Source organism: Mobula birostris, chromosome 3 (genome assembly GCF_030028105.1).
Source record: "Mobula birostris isolate sMobBir1 chromosome 3, sMobBir1.hap1, whole genome shotgun sequence".
Taxonomy (NCBI): domain Eukaryota; kingdom Metazoa; phylum Chordata; class Chondrichthyes; order Myliobatiformes; family Myliobatidae; genus Mobula; species Mobula birostris.
In genome coordinates this window covers 62,216,293-62,230,291 of record NC_092372.1, presented here as the reverse complement: position 1 = coordinate 62,230,291, position 13,999 = coordinate 62,216,293, and the positions used below count along the sequence as shown (strand labels likewise).

Sequence of the window (13,999 nt, the reverse complement as noted above, 5' to 3'; positions counted from 1 at the left end):
GGCCTTCTGAAAATCCAAGTACACAACATCAACTGATTCTCCTTTGTCTATCCTGCTTGTTACTTCTTCAAATAATTCCAACAGATTTGTCAGGCAAGATTTTCCCTTGAGGAAACCATGCCAACTACGGCCTATTTTATCATATGCCTCCAAGTACGCTGAGACTTCACCCTTAATAATCGATTCCAATATCTTCTCAACCACTGAGGTCTGACTAACTGGCCTATAGTTTCCTTTTTTCTGCCTCTCTCCGTTCTCAAAGAGTGGAGTGACATTTACAATTTTCCAGTCTTCCAGAACCATTCCAGAATCTGGTGATTCCTGAAAGATCATTACTAATGCCTCCACAATCTCTCCAGCCACCTCTTTCAGAACTCTGGGGTGTACACCATCTGGTCCAGGTAACTTATCTACCTTCAGACCTTTCAGTTTCCCAAGAACTTTCTCACTAATTACAGTAACTTCACACCTGAAACTTACACTGTACTGCTAGTGTCTTCCACAGTGAGAACTGATGCAAAATACTTTAAAAAAAAACAAAACAACTTTTGTATTCAGATATGCATTCACCAAGGTACCAAACCTGTTCACATATATGGGGCAAATGTAGGCAGACTGCAGGAGAATTGTTGCCAAAAAAACAGCAAAATCTTTGTTCACACTACAAAATGGATTATCTAGTGCCTTGCGATGACAAAAGTTCATAAAAGATGCTGAAGAATTGTAATATTTTTCCAGATTTATATCTGCCTGAACAATATGTAGAAATGTAAAAATGCAGAAGTACATTTTGAAGTAAGAATCATTGTGCTTGGTTTTACAATTATAAATGACAAAACTTCATCTACAAGTGCAAATGGTCCTGTAGATAATTGTTATAGACAAAGGATAATTGATGAATGTTGTATACTTAAATTTTCAGTAGGCCTTTGACAAGGTGCTGCACATGAGGCTGCTTTACAAGATAAGTGTTCATGGTATTATAGCAAAGATATTGGCATGTGTAGAGCATTGGCTGATTGGCAGGAGGCAAAGAGTGGGAATAATCTGATTGGCCTCAGGTGTCTCGTGATGTTCCGGGGTTGGGACTGCTTCTTTTTAAAGCTGTCTATCAACGATTTAGATGACAGAATTCATGGCATTGCGGCTAGGTTTTTAGACAATACGAAGATAAGTGGAGGGGCAGGTAGTGTTGAGGAAGCAGGGAGGCTGCAGATGGACTTAGACAGATTAGGAGAATGGGCAAGGAAATGGCGGATGGAATACAGTGTATGGTCATTCACACTGGTAAATGAAATACAAGCATGGACTATTTTCTAAACAGGGAGAAAAATTCAAAAATCTGAGGTGCAAAGGAACTTGGGAGTCCTTGTGCAGAATTCCCGAGAGGTTAATTTGCAGGTTGAGTCAGTACTGAGGAAGGCAAAGTAGTGAGGTAGCATTCAGACTGACAGGGCTAGGAATACAAAAAACAAGGATGTAATGCTAAGGCTTTATAAGGTACTGGTGAGGCCTCACTTGAAGTATTCTGTGCAGTTTTAGGCCCCTTACCTTAGAAATAATGTGCTGACACAGGAGGGGGTTTGGAGGATGTTCACAAGAATGATTCTGGGAAAGAAAGGCTCATTGTATAAGAAGCGATTGATGGCTCTGGGGGTTTACTCACTGGAATTTAGAAGAATGAGGGGGGAATCTCATTAAAACCTATTGAATGTTCAAAGGCCTAGACAGTGGATATGGAGAGGATGTTTCCTATGGTGGGGGAGTCTAGAACCGGAGGGCACAGCCTCAAAATAGAGGAACCCCCATTCAGAATGGAGATGAGGAGGAATTTCTTTAGCCAGAGGATGGTAAATCTGTGGAATTCATTGCCACAGGTGGCTGTGGAGGACAGGTCATTGTGTGTATTTATGGCGGAGGTGACAGGTTTCTGATTAGTCGGGTGTGAAAGGTTAAGGGGAAAAGGAAGGATAATGGGGTTGAGAAGGAAATGGATCAACCATGATGAAATGGCAGAGCAGACTCAATGTCTTACGGTTGTATAGTCTTATAACAACTCAAAAACACGATTAACATTTAATATACAGTACGGTTCAAAAGTCTTAGGCACATAGATATAGCTACAGTGCCTAAGACTTTTGCACAGTAACGTAGCAATTTTATGGATTGGCTGTATCAGTATGTCAAGTTTACATATTGTCAACCTGGACTCAGGAATTATCTGTTATTGTTGTCAATTATGTGTCAATAAGGAAAGAAAATGCATCAATCTGTTTAGATGAACTCCCAAAGGCTTAAAATATTAAAATTCCTGTAAATAAGGCTTAACCAGCACAATATTCTTATCAATTAGACATTTTGGAACTGCTTCCCAATGTGAAACCATTTTTGGAAAATCTATAAACCAAACCTGTGAGTTTATTTATTCACAACAAAACCAAAACTTGTCAGATGATTTGAAATGTTAATGAAGAAATAGACCATTTTTATTCACCTCTGGTCTTCTTTCAAGTGCTTCTTTAATAATGGGGTGAAGTTCTTCTATCAAATCCCTGCAACAAACAAGAAAACAAAAAATAACCTATTCAGAATTCTTTTGTTGGGCTAAAAAGTCACAAAATAGAAACTATATTCAACATTGTTTGCAAATTAATGTTAATTTTTGTTCTACATGAAGGACACTGCATATTGGATGAGTTTTTGCACTTGACTGTAAGGTGGGAATTCAGGAAAACTATACTCTGTCTCTAAATGTAGGGCCACAGAAACCTCAAGCAAATAAGGATCATAAGAGAATTGCTTCTTTGAGCATAACACTTAAGTTTGATTAAGCATAACTGAGCAGGTTTAGAAGCAATTTCAAAAAAAAGTTGAAGGGTTGGGTAAGTGTATCATGGAAGCTTGGTTGATCACAGAGCTTGGCAAAACGCTTGCAGACGTTTTGGCTCCATGCAGATTGGAGCCGAAACATCTGCAAACATTTTACCAAACTCAACAGTTAAACCAAACTTCCAAATAGTCAACTCAAGTTACCAATATTCTGCTATTTTTCAAAATTAGCATCAAGTGTACTGCTCTCATAATAGTTTGAAAGAGAAATCAAATCAAACATATCTCAAGTTTTGTCTGTGCTGAGGATGTGTGAAAATTCTGCAATGAAATGCTCTTACCTAAATGCTACAGGGTTGGTCCTGCCAAGCCCCAGCACCAGAGATTCTGTAATTTCCATGCTCTCAGAGCGCATCATTGGTACTATAAACTTGAACAATGAGGATGGGGACGGAATGCCAATTACCTGAAATTACATGATGATTCAAATCAATACAAGATTTATATTTTCAGAACTTCATACTATTTCAACCCCAGGTCACTACTGGAAGTACCAAATAGGCTTGGTTAATAACATACTTGTTTGAGACCAAGCTATGGTTTCAGTCCATGATACAATCATGACCATTAAGGAGGTCTTTAATGACATCAGTCATACAGCACAGAAAGAAGCCTTTATCCTGGATGAGATTCCAAACCAAGAAGCCAAATGTGGTTTGAAAATACGCTGTCAATTAAAAGTTGGGAATTGTCCTCCTCAGTTGGTTAACAACTCTTCTAGCAAAAAGAATTGCAATTTGTGGGATTTTGCTATTAGTAAATTTGGATGCTTTGTTTCTAAGTATAGATAAGGGATGAGGTATCATCAACATCCATACCATGCTACCTTCACACGGCTACCATCAGGAAGGGGGTACAGAAGACTGAAATCTTACACCACCCAGATCAAAATCGGCTACATTCTTTCAACCATTGACTGGCACAATCCTAATCACTAGAGTTCAGCACACCCTGACCACTTGGAAATCCAATGGACTTCGTTTTTTTCTAACTGTGATCTTGTAAAAATTGTGCAGAATTTATGTTTATACTTTACTTGATTTTTTCCAGCTAAGTGCAATTTGAGGATTAGTTAGTTCAGATAAATTAGCTTGGTAAAATAAAATAATATAGATACAGGGTGTGATTCATATAGCAATTAACGCTGTCTTCATTTTGGTATTCAAAAGCCATACAAAACATGAAGATATTATTTGCCAGCCGTGTTTCCGCTGTTCTCAAGAATAATGAGTGGTTGTTTATAGAAAGCCAAATATGGAGTAGTGGCATATATCAACCAAGTTAGTAATGACAAATATAAATGCCTTCCAAACTTGCTAGTCTCTATCCTACTGAGGATATTAACCCAGCAAGATCACAAGCATACTCATTATCTATTCCACAACTGGATTTTGATGCAAATTATCAACTTTCCATTTTCTTCCACAGATTTTTCCTGACCTGCTAAATTCCTCCAGCATTTTGTGTGTAATTAATGACTGTTAGATTTTCCAGAATCTAAGCAGCATTAAAAGATCATTACCAAGGCATCTGGTATCACGGCAGCACTTCATGTAGCGCCATATGATAAAACTATTGAACTGATGGGATTTATCTAGTTTTAATTATCTTTATTTCTCCAGCACTCCCTTTTTTAATGATATTACTTACTTGAAATTCCTTGCAGTCATTAGAATAATGGTTACACTCCACTTCTTTTACAGTTATCGTTTAAATGACAATAAGCAAAAAATACTTTTGTGCCTTTGCCAATCCTTTACCCACGACCCCCTATTTTTCACTTCCTCATTGAATCCTATATTCATTTTGCTACACTATTCTTTTCAAAAATTATTTCTTCTTGCTTCAAACTTTCATTTTTTCTCTCTTGATTTATTTTTTGATCTTGTGTGAGTACTTCATAAATCTCCCAATATTTCATTACAATAAAATTAACTTCTTTTCAAATAATACAATCCCTAACTTTCTACTTACTTCCAATTGACAATTTGAAAATATTCTTTCTGTGCTTGCCATTGTTTACAGACTGCATTTTAATCAAATGTATCAATCTACATCAGTCAAATCATTTCTCATCCTTCATTGCATTTTTTTAAATTTCTAGATTTTAGTTTTGGAATTATGGACCCCAGTAGACTGAAGCTGCTGGAGCTGGCAAGGGCAAAAATAAAGTGAGTAAACTTTGGACTTGATTAAGTGCATTTAACCGAAGCTTGGGTGAACTGTAAGCATTTGCTTTTTTAAAAAAACCATACCAGAATTAGAGCTTTCATGTTCTTTTCTTCAGTGCTGGCATGGCAATTGGCCACTGTAAACCACCCTTTGGTGTAGGGTAATGGCCAAAATAATCAAAGGCAGTTATACAAGAAAGAATAATTTCCAGGGACACTGGGAAATAAGAGGGGCAATGGGACTGCTTGAGACAGCAGACATATATTTGCACACACATGCAGTGACCTGCACACCCATCAATCGCACACACACACACACCCATGTAAATCAAATCATGCTACATGAGCGTATGTATACACACACACACACACACACACACACACACACACACACACACACACACACACACACACACACACAGAACATATGCAAACACTACTTGGAATGTGTACATTTCCTCAGCTTTCACAGCCAATTCCTGTCCTCCTTCACTGTCCCTTTCCCTCACTTTTCACTTCCGTCAAATCTCCCCCCCCCCCCCCCCAACACAGTCTCCACGAGCTTTCCATTTGCCAGCCATCACCTTCTTCAAGAATACAACATCAGGGACAATCCCAATGGACAGCTGACCTCCCTGCAACAGCAACCACAAATGCCAAAGTGTGCAATTTAGTAAAAATGTCCAGCCTTTGAGAAGCAATGTATGCCTAAAGGGGGAAAAAAATCTAATATTTTCCAAAACAATACACACAAAATGCTGGAGGAACTCAGCAGGTCATGTAGCATCTATGGAAATGAATAAACAGTTGACATTTCAGGCCAAGATCCTTTTTCAGGACTGAGAAGGACGTGTGAAGATGCCCAGAATAAAAAGGTGAAAGAAGGGAAGGAGGCTAACTGGAAGATCATAGGGGAAGCCACGTGGGTGGGAAAAGTCAAGTGCTGGAGAAGAAGAAATCTGACAGAAGAGAAGAGTGGACCATAGGAGAAAGGGAAGGAGGACAGGACCCAGGGGAATGTGATAGGCAGGTAAGAAAAGTAAAAGGCCAGAGTGGAGAATAACAGAAGAGGGAGGGGGAAGGAATTTTTTTTTACCAGAAGGGGAAAATAATATTCCTGCCATCAGGTTGGAGGCTACAGAGATGGAATACAAAGTGTTGCTCCTCCACCCTGAGAGTGGCCTCATCTTGGCACAAAATGAGGCCATAGGGCAACGTCGGAATGGGACCAGGATTTGGAATTGGAATTGAAATTGAAATGTTTGGCCATCGGACAGTTCCACATTTGGTGGATGGAGTGGAGGTGCTTTTTCCCCCCCAAGTTGGCATTAGAAAGAATCCAAACCAGAGTTAGGTTTATTCCAACCACTCCCATTTCCTACTAATGTTAAAGCCAACCTCATCAAATAGAACAAATCCTTGTTGAAGTAGAAAAGTGCCAGAAGCATACATAGGTTATGCCAACTGACAGCCAAGGCTCAATTTGATTGGAGTGTGGGCTTAGGTGACTCTCCTCAAGTAAGTCTCACCTGCAAACACAGAACAGTACAGCACAAAAACGGGCACTTTGGTCTGTGCCAAACATGATGCCAATTTAAATTAAATTCCTTCTGCTTACACATGACCCACATCCCTCCATTGCCTGCACATTCATGTGCCTATCTGAAAACCTCTACAATACCACCAATAATTCAGCTTCCATCACTACCCCTGGCATCTCATTACAGGTGCCTGCTAATCTAGAAACCATCTCAAATAGAAATAAACCTACAGATGTATTCCTTTGAAATATTAAACAACTAGGTCATTTAATGTCTAAATAACTTAAAGAGACCTAAAACTATTTTTGTACTGCTATCCTGCTCTATTTGTTATTTTAGTTTTCTTGAAACAATCAAGTTGTACTTACTTTAGAATCCAAACTATATCCACTATCTGGTGTAGACGCCAGCGTCTCTGGAGGGGAGCAGCGCACTGACCCAGAAGGAGTCATGTTACATGTTGCTGCACTGCAGCAAAGAATAAGGTAGTTTCTCCAAAGCCCAATGTAGGAATCATTGCCAATTGTGGTGCTCACCTTCTTGGCATTTATAGGACTGCTGTATGAAAGAAAAAAAGAAAATTTTTAATGGTTAAATACGTTCAGACTTTGGTAACTCCCCTTTCAAACTAACCAGCTTTCTAAATTAAAGTTGCTTCGATAAAATGAAAAAAAAACAAATACAGTACTTGAATATTTCAATCACTTAAAATTTTACAAGTAGGTTAACAAATCTAAGTTTTGATGACATTAATATTTTCATGTAACTGACGTAGAAATAAATGAAGACTCTGAAATATACATATACCACTCACATTCTTTAGTTAGTTTAAAATGCTAATAATGAAGGAAAAGGATAAATTGTGTTTAATTAACTGAGAAGAGACCAAGGCAGTGGTCACCATTAAGTTCTTACAATTAGAGAAGAAGGACTCACTTTATATCTACTTGTGGAGAAAGCATCTGTAGACGAGTATATGAATACATCCATGCAAAACTCAGTGCTGAGGGACAATGTTTGGGCAAATTTTCTTGCTTGAGGAAGCTTGATAAGCTGATAACCCAAGGGTCCAGACCCTGTGTCACATGTGCAAATATCCAAATGTGTGAAGGACTGACCACATCAAACTGATGACTGATGGGAGAGGAACTCCATTCTGCCAGAGTCTGGAGGTCTATCCCACTGGGGCAAAACAGCAGGTTTGTCTGATTTGAGAAAAAGTATTTTAAAATTAGAATTGCTTTGGATATACAACACCAAAGGAAAATATATTAATGCAAAGTTGTATATAACAGCTCAAGATAAAAAAACAACTATTAAAAAGATTGAGAATTTTCTTTCAACATGCATATCATCATATCCTTCGCTGGGATAAAATTACATCAAGAACAGCTGTTTTTAAGTACCTTGCACAAAATTCTCCACATCATCAATGACTTAATTGGGACAGACATCATTTACGAGCGTGATACTTTGTTTAAATGGTGTCTACCTGCACTTTTGGAAGGGAGTGTCACTGAAGAACAATCACTTTGAATCACCCAGTAACTCAAATACAGAGAAAATCAGTAATATCAGGAATACAGATGCAGTGTAGTGAATCAATAATGTGAATCCATCTGACAAGAAAAGGGGCAGGAGATACAGAATAATGTCTCTTAATGCCCTGGCGAGAAACACCGAATTTGTGTACTGGTCCCATTAGACACCGTAAAACCATTGTATTATTAACGTGACCTTCATCAAGAACTCTACATCTAAAATATAGAACTATCACTTAAGGAACATATTAATTAATTTTTATTCTAACTTTAGTGGTGCAGTGGGGGGGGGGGCAGGCAGGTGATTGCTTATCTTCATAGGTGTCTGGCATCCAGTACCTCAGAAAAGGACGAAAGTGAACGCTAAAAAAAATCTCTGGATAACAAACTAAGTTCATAAAACATATTTATAATGTGCTCAAAATTGTCAACAAACAACAGATTTCAGGCCAAAAAGTATCAATCAGTTCCATCTCACTACTCTACCTGGTCTGCTCCAGTGAGGTGTATAAAGCTTTCCAAGATGGAAGGGCTTAATCGATCCATAACATCAATTGCCAGCTCTTCATCACCCTGAGAAAGAGAAAGTGTGAAAAAAAATCACATTTGTTGCTGCACAATGTGCCAAACAGGTTATGAATTCAGTCGAGAAACATGCAGCGTTGCCTTCTGACAATTGGCAAGAATGCAACAAAAAAATTGTGTTGCCACCTGAATAAAATACACAAAGCATTTAATAAATGTATTTATAAGTGCTAATAATAGATTGGTAATAACGTTTTCCCCTTGCTGACAATCAACACAGGCACACCTCAAGGATGTGTGCTTAGCTCACTCCTTTATTCTCTCTACCATCATATCTATATGGCTTGGCACAGCTCAAACAGCATCTGTAAATTTGCTGATAACACCACTGCTGTCGGCAGAATCGCAGATGGTGATGAGGGGGCGTACAAGAGTGAGATAGATCAGCTATTTGCATGGTGTTGCACTCACTGGCAGTAAGACCAAGGAACTGATTGCGGACTTCAGGAAGGGGAAGTTGAGAGGACACCCATCAGTTTCATTGAGGGGTCAGCAGTCGAAAGGATGAGCCACTTCATATTTCTGGGCATCAGAATCTCAAGAGAATCTATCTTTAGCCCAACAAATGGATGCAATCACAAAAAAAGCACACCAGTGGGTCTACGCCATTAGGAATTTGAAGAGATTTAGTATGTCACTAAGGATTTTTACAGATGTATGGTGGAGAGCATTCTGACTGGTTGCATTACCACCTGGCATGGAGGCTCCAATATACAGGATCAAAAGTGGATGTAGAGGGTTATAGGATCAGCGAGATCTATCACAGACACAACCCCAACATGTGAGGACATATTCAAGAAGTGGTGCCCTAGGAAGGGAACAGCCATCAATATGACCCTCACCATCAGGGATGTGTCCCCTTTGTGTTCCCACCATCGGGGAGGCAGTACAGAAGCTTGAAGAAATACACTCAACATTTTGGTAGCAGCTTCTTCCTCTCCGACATTAGGTCCATTCACTCATCAACATTATCTCGTTATTCCTCCTTTGCACTATTTATCTATTTTTTTTAAAAACTTAATGTAATTTTATGTCTCACACTATATTGCTACCACAAAACAAAAGATTTCACGACATATGCCAGTCATGATAAACTTGATTTAGAGATTATGTTCAACTGGACAACTAATGATAAAAAGGTATACAAGTATGCATTCTTGATACATTATATTACAATAAATACAACTACTATCATCAATTTCCATGTTGCCTATAAGAATAATTTGTCGAGCACCACCCACCACAAAGAGCAGGATTTTCCAGTGACCACCCATTTCACCTTCCCCATTATCAATTGATTTGTCGGTCCATGGCCTCCTCCACTACCAAACAGTGGCCAAAAACAGGTTGGAGGAGCAACACCTCATATTCCCTCTGCGTAGCCCCTAACCTCATCGCATGAACACTGATTTCTCTACCTTCCGGTAATTTCTACCTCTCCCTCCTTCTCTCTTTTTCTACTGTCCATTCTAACACCCCTTTCACCCCTTCTCCTCTTCTCACTTGCCCATCACCTCTCCATGGTGCCCCTCCAACTTTGCTTTTCTCCATGGTCCACTGTCCACTATTAGATTCTCCGCTCCATCTTTCACAAGCGGGACCTCTCAGTGGCACTTTAATTCTGATTCCCATTTCAACATACTGGCCCATGGCCTCCCCCTGGGCCACGATGAGGCCACCCTCAGGGTGGAGGAGCAACATCTTATATTCCATTTGGGTAGCCTCCAATCTGATGGCATGAATATCAATTTCTCCTTCCAGTAAACAAATTTCCCGTCCCCCCTTCCTCTATTCCCACTCAGACCTTTTACCTTTTCTCACTTGCCCATTACTTCCCCCTACAGCCTCTCCTCCTTCCCTTTCTCCTATGGTTCATTCTCCTCTCCTATCAGATTCCTTTTTCTTGACTTTTCCCACCCACCTGGCTTCACCTATCACCTTTCAGCTAGTCTCCTTTCCCCCGCCCCCCGCAACCTTTCTATTCTGGCATCTTCCCCCTTCCTTCTTTGTCCTGGGGGTGGGGAAGGAGGATCCCGGTACAAAACATCGACAATCTATTAATTTCCATGTTTCCATGGATGCTGCCCGACCTGCTGAATTTCTCCATCATTTTGTGTGTGTTCCTTCTTCAGCTCTTTACCAGCACCTATCACCTCCCAGCTTCTTACTAAATCCCTCCTACCCCACTCACCTTCTCCCTCACCTGATTTCAGCTGTTACCTGCAAGCTTGAACTCCTTACCCTCCCCCAACCTTCTTATTCTGGTTTCTGCCCTTTCCCTTTCCAATCCTGAAAGGGGATCTCGGCCTGAAACAGTGATTGTTTATTCCCCTCCAAAGATGTTGCCTGACTTGCTGAGTTCCTCTAGCCTTCTGTGTGTGCTGCTCAAGATTTCCAGCACCTGCAGATCTCCTGTGTATAGGGGTAGCTATATTTTTAGAACCTCCAAATTGCTACAATGGAGTCTTGGGAGTCAGTGTAAAAAAATTAAATCCAGCGTCCTGAGAATTCATTGATCAATGGGACAACAATGTTTAAAACCTTTGAAAAGTTCAGCTGACAAAATTCAAAAAGGTCAAATAAATATAGAGCCATAAATGATGTTTTTATCCAGAGTCTAATGGCCGGCTTTGTCCACAGCTATACTAAACATTTCTATCCCAACAGCTCCCAAAGAGCTCAGTGACACAAAACAGAACAGTTAGTGAGTTGTGACTATGCCTCAACTGGTTGAATCCAAGATCCTGAGTCTGGGCTGGCCTAATGGCCATTTGACAGTTTACTTGTGTTGCTGACCTTTTCAACATTTTCTAAATTCCCCTGATTATCAGAAACATTCAGAACAATTGAAATAGACTGAAAAAATTAGGAAATGAAAAGAAAATTTAAAAGTAGCATAGCGGTTAGCATGACACTATTACAGCTTGGGTGTAGGGAGTTCAATTCTGACATTGTCCTGAAAGGAGCTTGTTCGTTCCTCCCCGTGAACAAGGGAGTTTCCTCCGGGTGCTGGGGTTTCCTCCGGGTGCTCTGGTTTCCTCACTCATTACAAAGACATACTACTGATCATTGTAAGTTGTCCTGTGATTAGACTAGGGTTCAGTAAGTGGCTTGTTGGACCAGAAGGGCCCGTTCATGCTATACTTCTAAATAAATAAATAACCTTATGTTAGTAAAACCATATAAAGTCAAATGAGAAAAATTAAAACTTAGTTATATTTAACTTTTCAATGAAAATCAACAGCCCCATTCACCTGCCTGAGAGCTACACTCACCCACAACTGCCATAAAGCTGAGGTACCAGATCATTTGGTCTTCTATTAACAGGACTAAATCCATATACACGAGAAATTCTACAGGAGCTGGAAATCCAAAGCAATGCACAGAAATTGCTGGAGGAATGCAGCAGGTCTGGCAGCATCTATGAAAATGACTAACAGTCGACATTTCAAACCCAGACCCTTCTTCAGGAAGGGGAAAGACACCAGAATAAAAAGGTGGGGGGAGGAGGAGGAGGTTAGCTAGAAGGTGATAGGTGAAGCCAGGTGGATAGGAAAGGGTATGGGCTGGAGAGAAAGAATCTGATAGGAGAGGAGAGTAGACCATAGGAGAAAGGGAAGGTGATGGGACCTGGGGGAGGTGATAGGCAGGTGAGATGAGGTAAGAGGCCAGAGTGGCGAGCAGAGGAAGAGAGGAGGAGGGGGGGAATTTATATTCTACCGTCAGGTTGGAGACTACCCAGACGAATATAAGGGTGTTGCTCCTCCACACTGAGGGTGGCCTTATCATGGCACAAGATAAGGCTATGGGCTGACATAGCGGAATGGGAATAAGAATGGGAATTAAAATAATGGGCTACCAGGAAGTTCTGCTTTCAGCAGATGGAGCGGAGGTGCTCGGAAAAGCAGTCACCCAATTTATGACAGGTCTCACCAATTGGGAGGCTGAATTGTGAGCACTGGACACAATAGACAACCCCAGCAGATTTGCAGGTGAAGTATTTCCTCACCTGAAAGGAGTATTGCTGACAGAGTACTGACCTACAGCCAGAAGCTGGCTGCTGGAGAGATTGTTTGTAAACTGACAAGACGTTCTCTATGCGTCAGACAAAGGAAATGGGTATGTTAATTGGCATCAGATACTTTCAGCTAAGTTATTTTCCTTTTTATGATAAAGAGCTCCATTTAGCTTCTTGATCAGAAAATTAAACATGGTCATATCCATACTTCTTCTCCCTGAATAATTAGGGTATTCATGTACCCAGAGAGTCAGCCCGCACAACACTAATCTAGGGTGCCTGGATTTTCCAGCCTCAGAAGCTTTCAACCATCCAAATTAATTACTTTGTCCCAGTGAAAGTGCCTGAACATTCAGAGGCATTGTGTCAGTTCCATTGTCCTCCCAATGCATATATGTAATTCAACGTGCATTTTGGATCAGAAGTAAGTGGAACTAAAAAATAGTTTAGCTCACAGGTGGATAGGGTAGTTAAGAAAGTTTATGGGGTGTTAGCTTTCATAAGTCGAGGGAGAGAGTTTTAAGAGTCGCGATGTAATGATGCAGCTCTATAAAACTCTGGTTAGGCCACACTTGGAGAACTGCGTCCAGTTCTGGTCACCTCAGTATAGGAAGGATGTGAAAGCATTGGAAAGGGTACAGAGGAGATTTACCAGGATGCTGCCTGATTTAGAGAGTATGCATTATGATCAGAGATTAAGGGAGCAAGGGCTGAACTCTTTGGAGAGAAGGAGGATGAGAGGAGACGAGATAGAGGTGTACAAGATAATAAGAGGAATAGATAGAGTGGATAGCCAGCGCCTCTTCCCCAGGGCACCACTGCTCAATACAAGAGGACATGGCTTTAAGGTAAGGGGTGGGAAGTTCAAGAGGGATATTAGAGGAAGGTTTTTTACTCAGAGAGTGGTTGGTGAGTGGAATGCACTGCCTGAGTCAGTGGTGGAGGTAGATACACTAGTGAAGTTTAAGAGACTACTAGACAGGTATATGGAGGAATTTAAGGTGGGGGCTTATATGGGTGGCAGGGTTTGAGGGTCGGCACAACATTGTGGGCCGAAGGGCCTGTACTGTGCTGTACTATTCTATGTTCTATGTTTATCTGCACATGTACGTTGAACCACACAGTGAAATGTGTCATTTGCGTTGAGTATGTGCTCTAGGCAGCCCATGTGTTGCCATGCTTCCAGTGGCAACATAGCATGCCCACATGTACACCTTTAGAATGTGGGAGGAAACCCATGTGATCATAGGTAAA

The 13,999-nt window shown here is 40.5% G+C and overlaps 1 protein-coding gene across 18 annotated transcripts in view; it reads right to left on the bottom strand.

Moving 5' to 3' along the window:
• fryl (furry homolog, like) overlaps window positions 1-13,999 on the bottom strand; it is a 372,606-nt gene that overhangs the window by 132,289 nt on the left and 226,318 nt on the right. For all 18 annotated transcript variants that reach the window (XR_011885352.1, XR_011885353.1, XM_072252739.1 and 15 more), the window contains 5 exons: window positions 8,629-8,715; window positions 7,538-7,806; window positions 6,970-7,159; window positions 3,171-3,295; window positions 2,495-2,552 (listed from right to left, as the gene is read on the bottom strand). Coding sequence is in view for 16 of the 18 variants with exons in the window: in XM_072252739.1 (XP_072108840.1) it covers window positions 2,495-2,552; window positions 3,171-3,295; window positions 6,970-7,159; window positions 7,538-7,806; window positions 8,629-8,715 (729 nt within the window). In the remaining 2 variants the exon portion in view is untranslated. The remainder of the gene's footprint in view (window positions 1-2,494; window positions 2,553-3,170; window positions 3,296-6,969; window positions 7,160-7,537; window positions 7,807-8,628; window positions 8,716-13,999) is intronic.